At 43.3% G+C, this 21,586-nt stretch overlaps 2 protein-coding genes across 7 annotated transcripts in view; one reads left to right on the top strand and one right to left on the bottom strand.

The window, feature by feature from the left end:
- The window catches only part of SLC20A2 (solute carrier family 20 member 2), a 120,151-nt gene that overhangs the window by 34,877 nt on the left and 63,688 nt on the right, over positions 1–21,586 (top strand). For 2 of the 6 annotated variants that reach the window (XM_032288059.1, XM_032288053.1), the window contains exon 1: positions 4,655–7,545. The exons of the other annotated variants lie outside the window; for them this stretch is intronic. The gene's annotated coding sequence lies outside the window, so the exon portion shown is untranslated. Of the gene's footprint in view, positions 1–4,654; positions 7,546–21,586 lie in introns of those variants that run through there. 6 annotated transcript variants of the gene reach the window in all.
- Positions 3,137–3,464, bottom strand: LOC116558260 (protein S100-A10-like). The gene has a single exon (XM_032288065.1). The coding sequence runs from the start codon at positions 3,398–3,400 to the stop codon at positions 3,137–3,139; it is 264 nt and encodes an 87-aa protein (XP_032143956.1). The 5' UTR covers positions 3,401–3,464.

The raw sequence follows: 21,586 nt of genomic DNA on the forward strand, positions 1-21,586 counted from the left end.
GGATTATAGGCATGAGCCACCATGCCCGGCCTATGAGCCTCTTAAGGGCAGAACTGTCGTTGACACCACTTTCTGCTGTAGTCATGGGCATCCTGCCATTCATACAAATCTTGCAAATGCTTGGGAGTCAGTTTCCTGATGGTGCTTTAACCATCGGTTTGTTAAATCGATGGATGTTCTGAATGTAGAGCAGTATGAAAGCCCCAAGAGAATGCCAATATAATTTTAAATATCAACTATGTTAAAATGAGTATTCAAACAACAGCAGTCATAGTGGTGCCTTTACTCTCACAATCCTGATAAAAACTGTGTCATAAGATTATGCTGAATTAGCTACTTATCAAGGTTTTTTTGAAGAACTGTCTTGAAGAGTTTGCTTCTATGTATCTATCTATCTTTTTTGTTTTTTAGCTGAAAAAGATAAAAAGATAACAATTTCTTCTTTGTAGAGTTAGAGCTCTCTGTTGGTATGTTTGAGAACTGAATCTGTTTCAGAAGTGTGAAGACTGCATTGCTGTAGATCACACTGGAGTAACCCTCCTGAGCATGCAGCCTTTTTCAGGGATGTGTGTTAGTCAGCTTGTGCTCCATAACAAACCACCTGATACTAGTGGCTCAAAAAAAACCAAACATTTCTTTCTGTACCTCACAGCTCTGTAGGGCACTGGGATCGTTCTGGCTTGAGCGAGCCTGGCTGGTCTTTGCAGTTAGCTGGCAGCTGGCTGGGCTGTGTGGTTTAGGATGGTCTGACCCACCCATCAGGTGCTCGGTAGGCTGACCTGTGGCAGGGACTCAGCGGTGATGGCGCGTCCCCACTCCATGTGGTCTTCTGCAATCCGCCAGCCAGGGCGGGGCATTTTGAAGTTGCAAGAGAGGGAGAGCCCCCACGCGCCAGGGCCCAGCGTTATGCTTGTTGTTATCCTGCTGGCCAAGCCCAGAGTGCAGGAAGGGACTCCCTAGGGTAAGGACGGAATAGAGGACTTTATAGCAGCGATCTGCCCAGACACGCGATCTGCCCAGACACGCGATTTGCCTGTGTACTTCAGTCAGTGTCCCTAAATCCTGTGCTAACCTCTGTCTGGGGACGTGAGGCCATATCATGGAGAAAATTAAACAGGCTGGCACAGCTACAGAGTTTTCCAAAGGAATTTACAGACCCTAGTTTTCCTGAAATACTTAACAACCATTTGAAGTTCCTTTCAACATTTTATGTTTTGAAGAAGCTTCATGCTATAAAAACAGGGAGCCTTTCATCCACTCTCAGTAAATATCCCAAATTGATCTTCAGCAAGTACACACTGGTGCTAGACCTGCTGTGGGCATAAAGGCTCCGGCCGTTTATTGAGACTCCAGTGTGCCTGTGCCATATACATCCCACTTCCTTCCAACACCGACCCTTGATGTCAGCATCATTATCCCCATTTTACAGATGAGGAAGCTGAGTCAGAGGTCAGCTCAGTTGTTTGAGGTCAGGCAGCTAGTAGGTGGTGGGCTACATTTTGAACCCAGGTCTTTCTGAGTCTACAGCTACAATCCAAAGAATTCCTAATGTGGGGCAGGCACAGTGGCTCACGCCTGTTATCCCAGCGCTTTGGGAGGCCAAGGCAGGTGGGTTGCTTAAGAGACCAGTCTGGCCAACACAGCGAAACCCTGTCTCTACTAAAAATACAAAAATCAGCCAGGTATGGTGGTAGGCACCTGTAATCCCAGCTATTCAAGAGGTGGAGGTTGCAGTGAGCCAGGATCACACCACTGTGACAGAGCGAGACTTTGTCTCTAAATAAATAAATAAATAAAATACAAAGAATTCCTAATGAGTTGATAGGGTTTTTTCTTCCATGTTCGTAGTTTGATGGCTTTTTTTCTTTGAGATAGAGTCTTACTCTGTCACCCAGGCTGGAGTGCTGGTGTGATCTCAGCTCACTGCAACCTCTGCCTCCCAGGTTCAATTGGTTCTCATGCCTCAGCCTCCCAAGTAGCTGGGACTACAGGTGTGTGCCACCATGCCTGACTAGTTTTTTTGTAGAGACAGAGTTTCACCATGTTAGCCAGGCTGGTCTTGAACTCCTGACCTCAAGTGATCCTCCTGCCTTGACCTTAAGTAGTTGGAGCAAATAGCTTAGGTTCAGTTTGATGATAAATAGCTCAGAATAGAAACTTCACAGCTATTTCCAGATGTCACTTTAAAATATTTTAGAATACCTGATTTCTCTATGAACTATCCAAACTAAAATTCACAGTCTTGAGTTATTCCAGGACATAGATTTAAAATTTAATCAGAAAATAACCTTCATTTAGGAAATGAGGGACCAGGCATGGTGGCTCCACGCTTGTAATCCCAGCACTTTGGGAGGCTGAGGCGGGTAGATTGCTTGAGCCCAGGAACTTGAGACTGGCCAAGGCGACATAGCAAAACACCATCTCTACAAAAAATATAAAAGTTAACCAGGCGTGGTGGTGCATGCCCCAGCTACTTGGGAGGCTAAGGTGGGAGGATCCCTTGAGCCTGGGAGATGGAGATTGCACTGAGCCGAGATCGTGCCACCGCACTCCAGCCTGGGTGACACAGCAAGATACCATCTCAAAAAAAAAAAAAAAAGAAAAGGAAATACACCATATCCCACTGTGTGGCACCCCTTCCTCTTCTCCCCACTGCAGCCATAGCACATTGCACATAAACTGCATCTTCATACTTATCTAGGTATTGTATCTGCCTGGATTAGTCTGTTCCTGTCACTAAATGTGAACTCCTTGGACACAGACAGCTTGTCTTTCATCTCTGTATCTGCCCCTAGCACCTGGCATAGTAACTGGAACATGCCAATTTGTATCATATGACTTTATTAATTTATTTATTTATTCAGAACTGAAAAAGAACTTTATTTATTGAGGGCAAGGGGATGCAAACAATACAGAAATCAAAAGCCTGTCTGGCGTTTAACTTTTCTTTCTCTGCTCATCAAATGGGAGTTAGATTTTATTTGTACACTTGCTAAGGGTCCTGATCTGCTCATGAAATCCTTATATGGGGGAAGCTGTGGGGCAGATTCCTTAAGCGACCCTTTAGGGCAGCTCTTATCAGGGCCTGGGGAATTGGTCGTTTCTGCCTACTTTTTTCCCCTCTGCTTTATGTGTACTATGAAATAGTCTTGTGTGCAACGGTGAGGCCCGCAATTAGGGAAAAGAAGCTCTGGAAGCCCACTTTGCCATCTCTGCACTGGTCCAGGTCCTTCATTATTTTGTCCATGGCCAGAGGGTCTTTTTGATTTTCCAAAAATCCAGGGAACTCCTTTTCCATGAGTAATCTCAGGTCCTCCTTTGTTAAGTAGCCTTTATCCCCAGCAAATTTGTGAAATGTAAACATCATGGTTTCCATGGCATGTTCCATTTGAGATGGCATTTTGGTGTGGTCTGTTGAAGCCTTGGCAGAGTTGTGGCGGACGCTGGGCTAGCTAGACGCGGGGCAGCCAAGCGAGCGCGGCGGACTGTGCTCCTTTGTATGTGCGGCAGGTGCGCTATTTATTTCTTTATTTTATTGAGATGGAGTCTTGCTCTGTTGCCCAGACAGGAGTACAATGGTGTTGTCTCGGCTCACTGCAACCTCCACCTCCTGGGTTTAAGCAGTTCTCCTGCCTCAGCCTCCTGAGTAGCTGAGATTACAGACACAGGCCACCATGCCGGCTAATTTTTGTCTTTTTAGTAGAGACGGTTTTCACCATGTTGGCCTGCTGGTCTCCAGCTCCTGACTTCGAGATCCACCCTCCTCGGCCTCCACCCCCCTCCAGGCCCAGCCTCCATGCCCAGTTATATGATTTTATAACTAAAATTTCATGTCTAGCAATGAAATTCTTCTCTCTTTTTGGTTTATTTTTCTTCTTTTTAGTCCTTTCTTCCCCACCCCACCCCCTTTTTTTTTTGAGACAGAGTTTCACTCTTGTTACCCAGGCTGGAGTGCAATGGTGTGATCTCGGCTCACCGCAACCTCCACCTCCTGGGTTCAAGCAATTCTCCTGCCTCAGCCTCCTGAGTAGTTGGGATTACAGGCACGCGCCGCCATGCCCAGCTAATTTTTTGTATTTTTAGTAGAGACAGGGTTTCACCGTGTTGATCAGGATGGTCTCGATCTCTTGACCTCGTGATCCACCTGCCTCAGCCTCCCAAAGTGCTGGGATTACAGGCGTGAGCCACCGCGCCCGGCCCCCCTTTTCTTTATCTGTCTCAGTTCCTTCCTCTTCTGTAACTCTCCATTTCTCCCAGCATCTGCTGCTGGTCTAGTCTCCTGGCTCTTATCCTTTCTGAGACACAGACTCCTTTAATAAAGTGATGAAGAAAGTTATCTCCCCAGAAGAATACACACAGAAAACACAGAATATTTTGCTATTATTTCAGAGGTTAAGAATGCCAAGAAACCAGGCACAGTGGTTCATGTCTGTGATCTCAGCACTTTGGGAGGCTGAGGTAGAAGAACCACTTGAGCCCAGGAGTTCAAGACTTGAGCCCAGATTAGACCCTGTCTCTACAAAAAAATTTTAAAATTAGCCAGGTGTGCTGGCACATGCCGGTCGTCCCAACTACTCAGGAGGCTGAGGTAGGAGGATTGCTAGAGCTAAGGAGGTCGAGGCTGCAGTCAGCCGTGATTGTGCCGCTGCACTCCAGCCTGGGGTGACAGAGTGAGACCCTAGCTCTAAAAAACAAAAAAAGAATGCCAAGCGTCTAAACTTTGAGCTCCTTGAGGATAAAAACTAGGCTTTTTTCATCCTCAATGCCCAGTATCTTAGTTGATGTTTATTGAGTGTATATGAGTGTGCATATGCCCACAAACAGAAAAGCTGTTGTCAGGAAGGTATTTGTACACTCAGGCTTTCCACTCTGATAGTCATCAGGCACATGTGAGTACTGAGCACTTGAAATGTGGATTGTCCAGATAGGAATGTACTAATTGTCAAATACGCACTGGATTGCACAGGCTTGGGGCAGTACAAACAAAAGAATGTAAGATATCCCACGAATAGTTTTTATGATTATTGCACATTAAAATGATCATATCTTGGATCTACTGCATTAAATAAAGTATATTATTAAAATTAATTTTATCTCTTTATTACTTTCTATAAACAGCTACTAGAAAATTTTAAATTATACATGTAGCTGCTCATAGAAGGTTGGTATCTGGGTTAATTCATTAGTGTAGATTCATAAAAACAGTCATTTTCTTTAGTTTCGTGGATTTGTTGAACTAAAGATCCTATAGGGTTACCACCTTCCCTGTCCCTCCTCCCCTACTACCAAATATTCATGAGAACAAATGGGAAGAATGTACTCTGCTTTTAAAGGTACAGATTTTTCTCTGCTGTCATAAGTATACCTAGAACAGAAGCATTGTTGACTCCAAGTAGTTTCACTAATGAAAAGGAAGCAGCAGAATGACTCATGTAAGTTGGAGGAGACACTGTTTTCTTTGGAATGCTTTGGTTCTTGCATTTTAGGACAGGTGTGGCTGCTGTTGAACCAGCAGAGTCATCCTAGGCACATCTGACGTGAGGAACTGGAGCATTGCTCAGGGGCCCCTGCCTTCTGACTAATGGATGTAGGATCCATCATATATCAGGTTGCTCCTCACCAATACAAACTCTGATACAGAAATGCACTTGGTGTGTTTGCTTTTTCTTTCTGGTTTAGGGCAGAAATATTTTGATTTAGAGACTTTTCTACTGAACTATGACATAATAGGATAAGAATATTGTGTCAAAAATAGCCTCATAAGGTCTTTTTTGACATTAAGAGTTCTGGAGTGAGTTTGCGGTGGATTATTGAGAATAATTCTGTTTATCAGCGGCTGGCCATCTTTGATGAGTGCTGACTTCTCTCCTTTCAGCACAGAGTGGGAATGCCTGCCTCCTGTGACTCTGGATTGGAGTGATCGGGAGTGCACACCAGCCATCCTCTTGCAGAGGTGGGGCACGTGCTGGCACAGAGCCTCAGGTTAGGCCGAAGGGATGCAATCTCAGACCAGCAGCCAGCAGTGTTTATAAACAACAGGAGGGAGATTGTGCTGGCGATTTCCAACTCGCGCCAATGAAGATCAACCAGTTTGCGCTTTGGGCAGCAGGCTGCAGATGGACAGTGCCTCCTGAGGGCATCGCCATGTGCTAGGGATCCGTGTTGCAGGATACCTGCCTGCAAGAGAGAATCAAGGAGTGCTTTTTAAGCCCCTGGAGCTCAGGCCTGGCGTTAAGTAGAGTGGGTGTTAAGTAGAGTGAATCTCCTGAAGTCCAAACTAACATATGACATTTTTAAATTAGGAAAACAAATGGCTCTGAAAAGGTCTAAAGGATTATAGATAAGTATATGATACGGAAAATGTTATAGAGGGTTCAGGAGGTGATGGGGTCATCCAGGGTTGGTTGCACTGAAATTGAATTACCCTGTCTTTTACTCATCTGTGGAAAAGAAAAAAAAAAGAGGAAAATTATGTCCCCCAAAGATGCTTGGAGATTTGACTGGATGTTTGTAAAGTGCTTTGATATCTTTAATAGAGTGTCCGATAAGAGCAAAGCAAACTACAAGTCTGAATCATCTTAAGTAGATACTAAGTGGCTCTGTGTCTTTGTTGTAAGTTGTACTTATATTTTCAAGAGAAAATTTCACATTCTGATATTCTTTTAAGTATCAGCTGTATGCTTGGGGTCTTTACCTGTTAACTTGAGCTCCAACATGCTTTGTAGAGGACAATTTTTCTAGCCAAGCAGTTAAATGCACCTTAAAATGCTTCTTGCCAAGGACAATGCCTTTGCAAATGTTTAAGATATTTATGCTTGGTTGTGATTTTTTACTGAACCTGTGTCTTCATAGCGACTCCTTGGGAGGTACAGGAAGCATAGCCAGAAAGCAAATCCCTGCAATCAGTTCATTATAGAGAATGAAAAAGCTTTTATTTCAAGGTTCTGGTGGATAGACTTACCGATATGTGTATTCTGTGTCTATTTAATTTCACGTAGTGCTGCATCTAATCACGCTGTTTAAATAATCGGACAGAATGTCCTTTTGCTCTGCTTTTGCTTGTGAAGAGCACACAGCACTGCCACCTTGTTGCCAAAGTTTGGTCTGATTTGAATGTGCTTAAAAATCAAGTGAATGCCTGTTGGGAAAAAGCTTACTCCTTCTCTTTGTCAGTACTTGCAAAAACAACTTAAAAGAAGTTAGCATTATTGGACTGAATTCAGTAATTAGCATAATCACGATGCTATGTGTTGTTCACCAGGGCACGCCCCTTGGCCACATTTCCCATTAAGAGGACACCGATGTTGTCCTAGTGAATAAATCCCAGCACACATGATGCAAATCAGCATGTTCCTGCCTGCCGCTCGGCTGCGGTTAATTTTAGCCAGCGTTAGTTCTATGAGTTGTAAAAGTAGAAGTTAGCAAGCTGAAATGTGACTTCTCGGCCTAATGTGATAGGGTATCTATTTTAGACTTCAGATTGTGTATATGATCAGGAGAGCAGTCTTCTGAAGAACTGTGGCTCAGTTTTCTTTGAAACTACTTGTAAGTACTGGGTGGAATTTTAAGACTTCTCTTTGTTCTTTTCTCCTTCTTAAATCTTCCTAATGTTACCGTCATAGTAATGTTTACCTCTTGGGGAAACTGTAAGCTTTGAGGTCCGTACTTTAGAGAAAGCTAAGAAAGGTGGCAAAAGATTTTTCTTTAAATGTCTCCTACTGCAATAAATCTATCTTATTCAATTTTCCCAAGAAAAAGTTTGCGATTCTTATTTTTGCAAAAGCAATCTGTTGATTATTAGTTATTTTATGTTAAAATATTTGATCAATGGATATGGTTTCTGTAAATACAGAAACGTTGTATTGTGTCATTGAGCCTTATTTTCTACTATGGTAACCTAACTCTTGAGAAAAAAATGTTAAAAGTTAATTCCTGTTGTACTCTGTGCTACAAGTTTATGCTATAGAAATAATGGAGTGTCAAAATAATTTTCTTGACGATATAAATGGACATTTAAAAAAATTTTTTTAAGGAGAATTTTGTGCTTAAAAAATAAATCTGCATATGCCTAAAGAGAAGTACTTTTTAAAATTAGGAGGAAGGTTTTTAGAGAATAATTTAAAGCATCCTCTTTTAGACTGAGTTAGTTATCAAAAGTAACCAAAGGCCATGGGATTCTGTAAACTTAACTGCTGTTCATCTAACACGTTATTGCCAACTTAAATTTGTACTGAAGGAAACAAAAGATTTTGATGTCAAATATTTTAAATTACACTTAATCACCTTGCTCATTTAGAAGTGTGTTTTCACTGTGGACTGACTTCATGCCAAACATTGCTTACAGCAGGGAACCAGGCGGGAATTTCTTCATCAATTAGAAAGTAAATGTATCAGCTCTAGGAATATTGATGTTCATGAAACAATTCTCCTAGGCGATACAGTAGGTGCTTATCAGCTATCTGTGCTTATCAGCTATCTATGCTTGTCAGCTCTAGAGTGAGGAAGGAGGCAGGCCTTCAGTAAGTATTGTGAATGCCATTTTCCCATTTTGAAAAGATTTAAAGACTTCTTTGTTATTATGTATTGTCTGATTTTAAATGCAAATGACATAAAGTGTCAACAATGAAAGGAAATGTTTCAGTGTTTCATTTAGTAGGAAAAGAATGTAAGAAAGGAAAGTAGTACTGAGTTCTTGGGCTATTTTTAGAAAGAAACTTTTTCATATTTAGTCTTTATTGAGCTGAAGAGAAATTTGCTGTCCGGATGAATTATAATTATAACAGAAGCTTCTAATGTCATCTTCATCAGTGAAAGGGGTTTTGTTCCAGTAATCCTTCATAATATATACTTTTATCCAAAAAATTCTGACTTACTGCTGTTATTCTTTTAACTGTTAATAAGGCACCATCAGAATCTCAGTGGAGCGTTTTTGAAGGTACACTGTAGTTTGGTATTAGTTTTCAAGCCAGTATTCACTTGACCTATGGTAGTTTTTAGTCATACAAAAGAGAAAAGCTGATCGAATTTATCCATTGTTTAATTTCACAGACGTTTCTATAGGTTTTTCTACTGCTAGTAAGCATGTGCCTTATGACACGTTGCTAAAATGCGCATGTTTGTTCTAATGATTTACGTGCTGTGAGAGTCACAGCGGTGGGTGAGAGCGGAGATGGCTTTCATTACATAAGGGTCAGTGCCGGGATTCCTCGCGTTTGCCGATGCTGCGATTCTCTTCGTTGCTTCTACCCCGTGTGCCTGGTGAAGTGATGCTGGCTGTGACCGGTTATGACCTTGGGTGACAAATCATGACTAGCTCTGTGCAGAGTCACACGGGGGGGCCCAGGTGCCGAGAAACAGAGCAGCCTTGTAGCCGCAGGAGGAGTCCAGGAGCCGAGCCTGCCGGCCCTTGCACTGCTGTCCCCACGCCTCAGGTGACCACACGTCTCCCCTGCAGTCCTGTTGGGGCCACTCTCTCCGTCTGCCTGTGCTCTAATCCTAGTCCTCCTCCTCTTGAAATAGTTACAGACCCAGCGGCTCTCACAGAAACGCTGCCAGTTGCAGATTTATTTCACTGTTACTTTCCGCCGCTCAGAAGCTTTAAGGGATTTCTCCGGGACGCAGAGAAAGGGTCTCTTTTCTCTGGGACCCCTTCACTCACAAGGTTTTAATGGGTCCCTTGCCTGCATAGCTAAATGGGAACCGCGCTGTGTAACAGGTTGCCTTTCGGCCTGGAGCTGGGATACTCAGTGATCTATCACATCCCCAGAATGTTCTCTCTCTAAAGGAAATCTTGTCGGAAGAGGCTGTGTTACCTGAGTTCCAGCTGTTGATCTAAAGTGGAAGGAGCCGTGAGCGGAGGGATGCCTTCGGCCTCTGCCCATCTTAAAACACAAAAGTGTAACATAATGGGATCTGGCCCTCGGGAGGAATGCTGATTTCTCAGGAATACCGGGACTGCTGTCATTATTTTATCATGTGTTAAGTACCTCACAGCACATGCAGTGTGCAAAGAAAGCGTAGTTCCAACCCACGTGCTACAAGGAGTTAGGACACAGAAACTGGGCCCCTGACATTCAGTAACTACACTGGCAGAAAATATGAGCTAACGAAGAAAAGGGAAACAAGATGAGTCGGGTGGGTTGAGGATACTTCAGCATTCAGCTCCTCTGGGCTTTTGCCAGAGACGATTAGGACACACAGCTGTGCCTTCCCTTTCCCTCCCATACCTGGGAATGATGCGGACAGATAACAAGACTGACCGCAGAAGCCTTGCCCCCCACTCCAGTTCTCCATTGCAATCCTCCTGCAAAGAGGAGAAGCTTCACATTTTTGCTTGCCCCTGAAACTTATTATCATGTGGAAAGGGTAAACTTGTTATAAAGTCCAGTAAATATCAAAGCATCTTTCTCCATAAAATGGTATGTAGATAGAAATCTCGAGTTCCAGATTCTCCCTTCCTGAACTGGTTTGCAGTTCAAGAGTTTACTTAATCCTGCACTGGCTTAGGATATTGAGTCAACTGTAATATTAGTTAGGGAAATGCCTTCAGCTTCTCAGAAGGAAGGCGTTATGAAGATCTACTGAGCATTACTGCAGGTCGTAAAGGAGTTAGAAGCACATGAATCAGAAGAAGGGCTGATAGGCAGGCGTGGGTACTGGAGAGTAATAACATGAGTGGCCTGCATAGTTCTGTGAGTCACCCCCTCCTGCATAGTTCTGTGAGTCACCCCCTCCCTCCATGCCCAACCTCAGCCAGTCTCTAAGGTTCTGGGTCTCTCATGGCTCCACTAGGAAAAGAGACTTGGAGAGGGCTCCACAAAGAACTTCCAAAAAAAAAAAAAAAAAAAAATTGAGGGTTGGAAGGTGACACCTATGATAAGAGGGTGGAGAACTTCTATTATTTAACCTGGAAGAGCGAGTAAATGACTGGGAGACTCTTGAATTGTTCTTCAGGTATATGTGTGTCTCTCTGCCAAAGAATGATGACCCACTGGTATCTATTTCCATCAGGAATAAAAGGATCAGGTCCGGCAAGTGTTAGGCTGGAACAGAGGTGCTCGCTGTGGAGGCCTGGTTCCTTCATCATCAGTTCCGCCTGGGAACATGTGAGAAATGCAGATTCTCAGGCTCCACTGAGGCCCTGCTGATCCAGAAACCATGGGGTGGGGCCTGGCAGTCTGTGTTAAAAAAGCCTCCCAAAGTGATTCTGGTGCACCCTGACATTTGCGGTCTGCCTGATGAGATGCAAGGGAGGAAGGTATTATAAAATGGGGAATCTGGATGCCAGAAAATGTAACCCTTTTTCCTGAAGTCATCTAAACCTGGGATTATATTTGTTTGCAGTGTTTTCAATGTAATCGCTGAAGTCAGGAGATAAATGACCTCTCAGAGTCCCTTCCAGCCCTGACTTTGCTCTGGATTTCCTTTTCTCACTTAGAGAAGATTAATAATTAACCAGGAAAATTTTGTAATTACTTTTCTGAGCTAAGACAGTGTTCTTCTCAAATGAGGCTCACTTGAGATAGTGTGAGAATAATAATATTATGTTAGCAGATGGGTCTACTGTATGTTATCAGCGTTACTAGATAGACCCTCTCCTCTCCATCTGACCTCACAGCCACCTGAAGGGAATCTGGGCAGAGGTAGTGTGTAGCCTGCATGGGGCAGTGGGGAGCTTGATGTTGGTTGATGAGTACTTTACATCACAGACTGTGGCCAGGTCGATCCCTGTCTTCACACGGCCCATTTCAGAAGAGAGGGAGCTGGAGGGAAAGTTGGACCCTACCCACTACACCCTAGGAGCAGGAAGCCACGTAGAAGGCCCTAACAACAAATCTAAGCACAGTGGAATGTGTTATCTGTGTGTCTGCCCTCCCCACTAGAGATGGAGGAGAGGGACACATTTTATCTCAGCATTTTTGTATCTACAACAGATAGCCCAGTGACACACATAGGATGCACTTAATACAAATAAATTCTAATTACTCCATTGGAATGGCTAAGGCCACAGTGAGTGCTCTGCCTTCTCCTCTGTAATGAGTTCTCTAGAGTCAGGAAGGTGGCCATTCTTATCTTTCCCAATCAAAACAGTTACTCCTAGGAGTCCCCTATTCATCTCTCTTCTCTCTCTTCCCCCCGTCTTTGTTTGCACATAATAGAAATGCATCTGAATTTAGTTATGTCTGTGCCCTTTCGTATATTTTCCTTTGTGGTTTCGATTGACAGACGTGTCTCTGGTTGGAAACACAGGCTGCCTGAGAGTGTCTATTTGTTATACATTGTATAGCATTTAGGACAATAAAACCTTTTTGTGATCATAATGAAGAAGGGGCTCTCTGAGGACATGTTTTGCCAGTGCTGTTTAAAAAGTGTCACACTTCCTGCAGGAGCTAGATTTTTTAAAATAATAATAAAGATAAACATAAAAACTGTCACACAACTAATGCACTGTCATGTCTGAAAAAGACGCATCCTACCTTAGCCAGGGAATCGTGGCCCTAATATTTCAGCACTTGAAAATGAGATCTGGCCAGGCGCGGTGGCCCACGCCTGTAATCCCAGCACTTTGGGAGGCCAAGGCAGGTGGATCACTTGGGGTCAGGAGTTTGAGACCAGCCTGACCAACATGGTGAAGCCCCATCTCTACCAAAAATACAAAAATTAGCTGGACATGGTGGCGCACGCCTGTAATCCCATCTAATCCGGAAGCTAAGGCAGGAGAATCGCTGGAACCCAGGAGGTGGAGGTTGCAGTGAGCCAAGATCGCACCACTGCCCTCCAGCCTGGGCGACAGAGCAAGACTCCGTCTCAAAAAAAATGGGGGGATCTGTAGAACCCTTGACTTTTATAACATAGTTAATTACATGTTTGCAGAGTGTTAAAAATTGCTTGAGGTGAGAAAAGACTGGTGAGGACAGTTTGACCCAAACTCTAGTTTGCCTGGTCATAAGATATTGATGTTACTCTTCAGTCTTTCAATCTTTTGACCTCATTATATTTCAGAAAACTGACCTCTCAGACATGAGGCTGCATGCACTGTTATTTTCTACATCTGTGTCTATTTTCAGAACATATGAGGCCCAATGAACATGGTGGCTGTACATAGATAAGACAGATGTGTCTTCCCAATCCAGAGGACACAGGGAGCTGATGTCAACCCTGGATGAGCCTTTCAATATACGTAGACTCCGTGAAACCCACTAACTCCCAATAACTATATATCCAGTAGGGAACATTCTGAGTGTCTGTTCAATTTGGTTCTTAATAATGGCAATCAAAAAGCTATTTTCATTTCCTTACAAAGAGGAATTACTAAATAGTCAGTCTTTTCTTGAAGTGTTGTTTCTAAAATCAATCTCTGGCTAATTCACAAATGTGTCATTAAAATTTAAAGTGGTTAAGTGGTTTGGAACCAGCTTTGTCTCATTATAGCTGTCCAGTCAAAAGAAAATTAAACTTGAAGGAAAAGGTAAAAAAAAATTTTTTAAATTATTATTAGACTGCACAAGATTTATGGACCTAATAATTGAATAAAATATCCCCAGAAATATCCTAATAAGTTACTGATTAAATAATTTATGGTGTTTCCATAGCACAGAACACTATGCAGCCATAAAATGATGGCGTTAGATGTATATCAAGTAAAAATTAGCAGGTTACAAAACATTATGTGTTTATGGCCCCATTTTTGTAAAAGCAAGGCACATGTATGTATATATGTACTTGAGAAAAGAATGCTGTACTTACTATAAACAATAACTATCTCTAGGAGGTGGGCTTATATGTGATTTTTGCCCCTTCTTTTTGGTTACCTGTATGTTAATTTTTTTTCTTCAATGAGCATAGATTACTTATGTAATAATGGAAAACTTTCTTTTTAAAAAATAACTATTGGCCAGGCACAGTGGCTCACCCCTGTAATTCCAGCACTTTGGAAGGCCAAGGCGAGCGAATCACCTGAGGTTGGGAGTTCAAGACCAGCCTGATCAACATGGAGAAATCCCGTCTCTACTAAAAATACAAAATTAGCCGAGCCTGATGGTACATGCCTGTAATCCCAGCTACTTGGGAGGTTGAGGAGGAGAATTCGCTTGAACCTGGGAGGTGGAGGTTGCGGTGAGCTGAGATCTCGCCACCGCACTCCAGCCTGGGCAACAAGAGTGAAACTCCATCTCAAAAAAAAAACTATTTTATTTTAATTCATTTTATTTTGACTTTTATATTTTATTTAATTCAGCAGTGCCCTCTCAGTTGGCTCATGTAAGTAGTGCCTAGTCCAACTGATAAAACAAGTACACCAAAATGTTACATATAATCACACATAAGCTCACCTCCTAGAGATAGTGACTGCTTGTAATAAGTGCAGCATTCCTTTCTCAGGTACATACATACATGTGCCTTGCTTTTACATAGTTAGATTGTTATTTTGCAATACTGGGCCGTAGGATATTTTCTTGTTTTACTTTCTTGTTTTCTATATTTAGCAATTTTTTATGTGCACATATTATTAGTTTTGAGACAGGGTCTCACTCTGTCATCCAGGCTGGAGTGAGAGGTGCCATCTGGGTTCATGGCAGCCTTGACTACCCCAGCTCAAGCGATCCTCCCACCTCAGCCTGCCTAGTACCTGGACCTGAGACTACCAGCACGCACCACCACACCTGGCTAATGTTTTAAATGTTTTATAGAGATGAGATCTCACTATGTTGTCCAGGCCGGTCTTGAACTCCTGAACTGAAGCAATCCTCCTGCCTTGGCCTCCCTCCCAAAGTGCTGGGATTACAGGCATGAGCCACCATGCCCAGCCAATATTATTTTTACACTGAAAATATCAGACTCATTTTAAGGCAGAGACTTGGGATCATGGCTTTTGGAAAGACACACAAACTGATGTGTAGTGCTCATTGAAAAAGGTTAATTCTGCAGTATTACAGGCATCCAGCAAGTGTCTGCTTTCACTGCCACACTGGATCTTAACAGACTCTATAATCTGATCTCAAATTGGCAGGATCTCACACTCAGTATTATTTAGAGAGCAATGGAAGGGAACTGGGGACTTTAGCATATTGTTAACTCAATTAAAATAACACTTCTGGTGTTATGATTATCCATTAAAATTTCAGAAAGGCCCGGAGTTCAAGTTGTTAAATTCAAAGCCATGAATGGTGGAACCATGTGGAGTAGGCCTCGGCTAGTATTTTGAGTGACAGTGATGAGGATGATGGAAAGAATGAATCCCCTAGCCAGTGTTTCCAGGGCACTTATCTATGTAGTATCACGGTGTATCTCACCCGTGTTCACTAAATGGGAGAGCACTTTAAGAAAGTACTGGCTCCCTCAGTTACTTCTGCCAGACGCTGCCAGGATGTCCTCATGGCGTCAATCAGAAGGTTATTTTGGGTAGCTGTTTGGGTGCTTGTGGCACTTAATTTAAGAAAATCTTGAACAAAGTGGGTCCCCCCACTAAAGCTGGCCCCTCCCCCACCTGCTCTTCCAGTGCCACATGAGAATAAGTACTTCTGATGGCCATTGAGAGAGTCTCTCCTAAGCCTGGGCCTGGAGTAAAACGGCATCTGTCTTCCTTTGGGCATTGAGGCTGAAATTCAGACTGAATTGAATCTGTTTTCAACAGGACTAAGGCCTTAAACTTAATTGAAAACCAAGTACCTTGATAAACTGAAAGGAATCTAGAATCATGTGCTACCATGTTTTTGCCTAGCCTTTGGTTTAGAACCTGTGTTACTCACAGAATTTCCTGGAATGCTCAGAACTCAGAAAGCTGGTTTTTCAAGTTTCCTCTTTACATTTGTCATCCTTATGAGGAATGCTCTTCGGTTCATGCTCACCTTCCTTTCTTCATCATCTCGTGTCTTTCTCCTGCAGTTATACCGAGAGGAGTAATCATGACATTCCTCTCTGCAGTATTACTTCCTTAGGAAGTGAAGACATGCCTCACATGGGCGCATCTTCATTTTCTCGGGGTGGGGGGGGGAGAAAGAGGTGTGGTGAACACCTTCACTCAATAGTCAGTATTGTTCCCAGTGAGAATTGTTGGGGGACAGTTCCCAGGACATCAGCATGTCCTGGCTGCCAAGTAGTTCCAACTGAGTTGAGTCCCAGAGCTCTCCTGCATACCATGTCAGTATAGACGTGCACAGTGCCACATCAAGATGGAATAATAGGTGTTAAAATTTGGTTAATTTACAAGTCGAATGCCTTAAAAGAAGAAAGAAAATGTCTTTTTACTTCTTTAGGAGGGATAGGGCAGATAAAAAGGGTTTTCTGAGACTAGGCTATTTGGACAAGGCAGAAAAACTGGTGATCATCAAGAGAAAGAGGGTGACTTTTTTATTTTTTATTTTTCGAGATGGAGTCTCGTTCTGTCCCCCAGGCTGAAGTGCAGTGGCACGATCTTGGCTCACTGCAACCTCCACCTCCCATGTTCAAGTGATTCTCCTGCCTCAGCCTCCTGAGTAGATGGGATTACAGGTGCTCACCACCATGCCCGGCTAACTTTTGTATTTTTAGTAGAGACAGGGTTTCGCCATCTTGGCCAGGCTGGTCTTGAACTCCTGACCTCATGATCCACCCACCTCGGCCTCCCAAAGTGCTGGGATTACAGGTGTGAGCCACCGCGCCTGGCCAATTTTTGTATTTTTAATAGAGACAAGGTTTCACTCTGTTGGCCAGGCTGGTCTTGAACTCCTGACTCCAAGTGCTATCCACCTGCCCCAGCCTCCCAAAGTGCTAAGATTACAGGCATGAGCCACCACACCAGCCTGAAAGAGGGTGTGTTTTATAAGAGGAAGAAGAGCGTGGATCTCAGCTTAAAAACTTGAATTGAGTTTATTTTCCTCTTTTTTGTCTTGTTTTTTTACTTGTTTTTTGTTTGTTTGCTTGTTTGTTTTTACCTTTACTCTGAAGACTAGAAGCAAAAGTAAGACCGATGAATGTAGTTAACATAGGTGTTAGGAGTTATACAAGAGCTCATCTGTTATAAAGGTTTTTAAAAGAGTGATTGCCTTAGACCTGACTTGAAATTAAAGTGGCAGCTGTCACAGGAAGAGGGAATCGCTGGGATGTTCTGTCACTTTCTGCCTTGGCTGCTGTGTGGTTAAGTGTCCCTAGGGACTTAGAGGGCAGAGTGCCTGGCCACGCAGCTCCTTCTGCCAGGCCTGATTTTTACCATCTCTGCTTTTGTTTACATTTGTTTGGTTTCCCCCTGATCTTTAAGTCATAGTGTCTTCAGGCCTGTGAGGCATGTCAGCAGCAATTAAATAAATCCAGAGTTTGAGGTTTTTTTGTTTTTTATTTTTGAAACAGAGTCTCGCTCTATCTCCCAGGCTGGAGTGAAGTGACAGGATCTCCGCTCACTGCAACCTCCGCCTTCCAGGTTCAAACGATTCTCCCAACTCAGCCTCCAGAGAAGCTGGGATTGCAGGTGTGTGCCACCATGCCTGGCTAATTTTTGTATTTTTAGTAGAGACCGGGTTTCACCATGATGTCCAGGCTGGTCTTGAACTCCTGATCACAAGTGATCCACCCACCTTGGCTTCCCAAATTGCTGGGATTACAGGCGTGAGCCACTGCAACTGGCCAAAATCCAGAGTTTTTACTTGAAGAGAAAATACTCAAAGCCTCATCGCGAAGAAATGTCTCCTGATCAAATATAAAACTGGACGGCATCATATTATTAACTATTAGAATGATAATTTTTTAAGTTTAATTTTTACTGTATTCTGAGAAGAAATTATCCTCAGCGACCAATGGTGTAAGAAAGCTTTCATTTTCTCTCTCCCCGCTAACTAGGAAGCAGTGAACTTCCAAAAACTCAAGTAATCAAATGGAATCCAGCGGTGTAAGAGCCGTACAGATATAAAGAACTGTATTTTTGGCTGGGCGCGGTGCCTCACGCCTGCAATCCCAGCACTTTGGGAGGCTGAGGTGAGTGGATCACCTGAGGTCAGGAGTTCGAGACCAGCCTGGCCAACATGGTAAAACCCCGTCTCTACTAAAAATACAAAAATTAACTGGGCATGATGGTGGGTGCCTGTAATCCCAGCTACTCAGGAGTCTGAGGCAGGAGAATTGCTGGAACTCAAAAGGTGGAGGTTGCAGTGAGCTGAGATCACGCCACTGTACTCTAGCCCGGGCAACAACAGCGAGACTCATCTAAAAAAAAAAGGGATATTTTTCTAATAGTAAATCTTGGTTATTTATTTTTTTGCACACAGTAAAATTCACTTTTTCTGGTATACAGTTTTGTGGGTTGGTACACATACACAGATTTTGTGAGCAGCACCACAGACAGGATATAGAATAGCTCCAGCTCCCCGAAGAACACTCTTGAGCTGCCCCTTTATTCAGACCTGCCTTCAACCCTTACTCCCTGAACTGCAAAAGGAGTCTCCAAGACACACAAGCCATGGTCAAGGGTGAAACTCTGTGGGCTACAGGGGCATAAGCACAGCCTCTGGTCACTAAGTGGCTTGTGCCATCCCACAGGTGATCCCTAGCAAGTTAGACTAACATGTAAAAACAAGGGGAAAAGCTGAGCAGGGCTGGCAGCTGCACACCGTAGGGGAATAGACTTCGGAGAATCATTAATAGTTCAGCCAAGTACCCACACAATTAAGTGACAACCGCAGGCCTCTGGGGAGTGGGAGTATCGGTGAGCAGAATTGTTACAGTTTATTATTTCAAAGATCCAGTTTTCAGTGAAAAATTATAAGACGTGTAAAGAAACTAGCTCATGTGAAATGCACACGGGGCAGGGTGAGGGAGACAGTGGAGACTGGTTTTGAGGGGTCCCAGATACTGAACTTAGCACAGTCTTTAGAGCAGCCCTTACATATACATTCAAAGAACCGTGTTTAAATAATTAAAAGACTGGATGCAGGCAGACTCATCAAATAGAGAATATTCATGAAGAGATAGAAATTATTTTAAAAAAAAGAAAAGAAAAAAAAGAACCTGGCCAGGCACGGTGGCTCATGCTTATAATCCTAGCACTTTGGGAGGCTGAGATGGGTGGATCATGAGGTTAGGAGTTTGAGACCAGCCTGACCAACATGGTGAAACCCCGTCTCTACTAAAAATACAAAAACTAGCCAGGTGTGGTGGCATGTGCCTGTAATCCCAGCTACTCAGGAGGCTGAGGCAGGAGAATCGCTTGAACCCGGGAGGCGGAGATTGCAGTGAGCTTAGATTGCGCCACTGCGCTCCAGCCTGGGTGACAGAGTGAGACTCTGTCTCAAAAAAATAAAAATAAAAACCATTTGGAGGCACCAAAAGCACAGGCAACAAAAGTAGAAATATTGGTCTATATAAAAATTAAAAGCTTGTGTACATCAAAGGATACCACAGAGTGAAAAGGCAACCTCGCAAATGGGAGAAAATATGTACAAATTTATACCTGATAAGGACCCAGAATATGTAAAGAACTCCTCCAACTCAACAACAAAAAGCAAATGACCTGATTTTTAAAATGGGCACAGGACTTGATCTTTCTTTCTCCAAAGAAAATAATACTGATGGCCAACAAGCCTGTGAAAATATGCCCAATATTACAAGTTATTTGGGAAATGAAAATCAAACCACAATGAGATACCACCTCCACCCATTAGGATGGCTATCATATAAAAAGATAAAACCAACAAGATGGCAGGCATTGACGAGGATGTGGAGAAAGTGGAACCCTTGTGCACTGCTGGCGAGAACACTAAATGATGAGGCTGCTGTCAAACAGTACAACAGCGACAGTTCCTCAAAAACTTAAAAACAGAATTAACCATATCCAGCAATTCCATTTCTGGGTATATATCCAAAAGGACTGAAAGTGTGGTCTTGGAGACAGATTTTAATAGCAGTATTATTCACGGTCACTGAAAGGTGGAAGCAGCACACATGTCCACTGATGGATGAATGGATAAACACAGTGTGGTCTACAACTACAAGGAAATATTACTTGGTCTTAAAAAGGAAGGAAGTCCTCATACGTGCAGCAACATGGATGAACCCTAAGTGAAATAAGCCAGTCACAAAAGGGCAAATGCTGTGTGATTTCACTCACCTAAGGTCCTTAGGCAGTGAGATTCATATAGACTGAAGGTGGAATGTTGGTGGCAAGGGGCTGGGGAAAGGAGGGAATGGGGAGTTACTGTTCAAAGGGTACAGAGTTTCAGTTTTGCAAATGAAAGGAGTTCTGTGATTGGATGGTGGCAATGGATGCACAGCAGTGTGAGTATGCCTAATGCCACTGAACCATACACTTTAAAATCGTTAAGATGGTAAGTTTTATGCAGTGTGTATTTTACTGTAATCTATAAATGTTTGTTTGTTTTTGAGATGGAGTCTCACTCTGTCACCTGGGCTAGAGTACAGTGGTGTGATCTTGACTCACTGCAACCTCCACCTCCCGGGTTCAAGCGATTCTCCTGCCTCAGCCTCCCGAGTAGCTGGGATTAAGGCGCCCACCACTATGCTTAGCTAATTTTTTGTATTTTTAGTAGAGATGGGGTTTCACCGTGTTGGCCAGGCTGGTCTCAAACTCCTGGCCTCGTGATTCACCCACCTTGGCCTCCCAAAATGCTGGGATTACAGGGGTGAGCCACTGCGCCCAGCCTAAAAACATTTTTTAAAAGAAACTCTGCAGTTGAAAAGTCTAATAACCAAGATTAAAAACCTGCTAGAGAGGCTCCATAGTAAATTATAGGTGCCAGAAGAAAGATCCACAAGAATAAGATGTTGCCATCTGAAGAAAAGGAAAAAAAAAGGAATGAAGAAAAATGAAGAGTGCCAGAGAAATGTGGGCCACCATTCAGTGCACCAGCAGGAGAACTGACAGAGAAGGGGCAGAAAACAATATTTAAACATTTAAAAATAATCACGGCCGGGCGCAGTGGCTCACGCCTGTAATCTCAGCACTTTAGGAGGCCAAGGTGGGTGGATCACTTGAGGTCAGGAGTTCCAGACTAGCCTGGCCAACATGGTGAAACTCCATTTCTACCAAAATACACAAATTAGCCAGGTGTGGTGATGCATGTCCATAGTCCCAGCTACTTGGGAAGCTGAGGCAGGAGAATCGCTTGAACCCGGGAGGTGGAGTTTCAGTGAGCTAAGATCACGTCATTGTACTCCAGCCTGGGTGACAGAGTGAGGCTGTCTCAAAAAAATTTTTTAAAAATCTGTAGCCATTTATTGTAACTTCCCAAATTTCATGAAAAACACGAATCTTCACATCCAGACCGCTTAGCCAACTCCAATTAGGATAAACACAAAGAGATCCACATCTAGAGATACCCCAGTCAGAAGTTTAAAGACAAAGAGAAACCCTTGGAAGCCGCAAGAGAGAAGTGACTTGTCAAGTCCGTTGGTACTCAAGTTAGACGGACGGCAGACTTCCATCAGAGACAGCGAGGCTGAGGCAGCAGATAGCATATTAAAGTGCCAAAAGAATCCTAACCCAGCAAAGCTGTCTTTCAAAAGTGAAGGCAAAATAAAAACGCTGCCACATAAATAACAACAAGAGATTCCATCCATTGCCAGCAGACCTGCCTCACTAGAGGAAGGGAGGCACATAATCCCA

The sequence above is a fragment of the Sapajus apella genome, unplaced genomic scaffold (genome assembly GCF_009761245.1).
Source record: "Sapajus apella isolate SASKATOON/1434 unplaced genomic scaffold, GSC_monkey_1.0 scaffold21, whole genome shotgun sequence".
Taxonomy (NCBI): Eukaryota; Metazoa; Chordata; class Mammalia; order Primates; family Cebidae; genus Sapajus; species Sapajus apella.

What these genes read in the sequence shown, in the direction of transcription:
- LOC116558260 (XM_032288065.1), bottom strand. Translation starts at nt 3,400, where the DNA reads ATGCCATCTCAAATGGAACATGCCATGGAAACCATGATGTTTACATTT.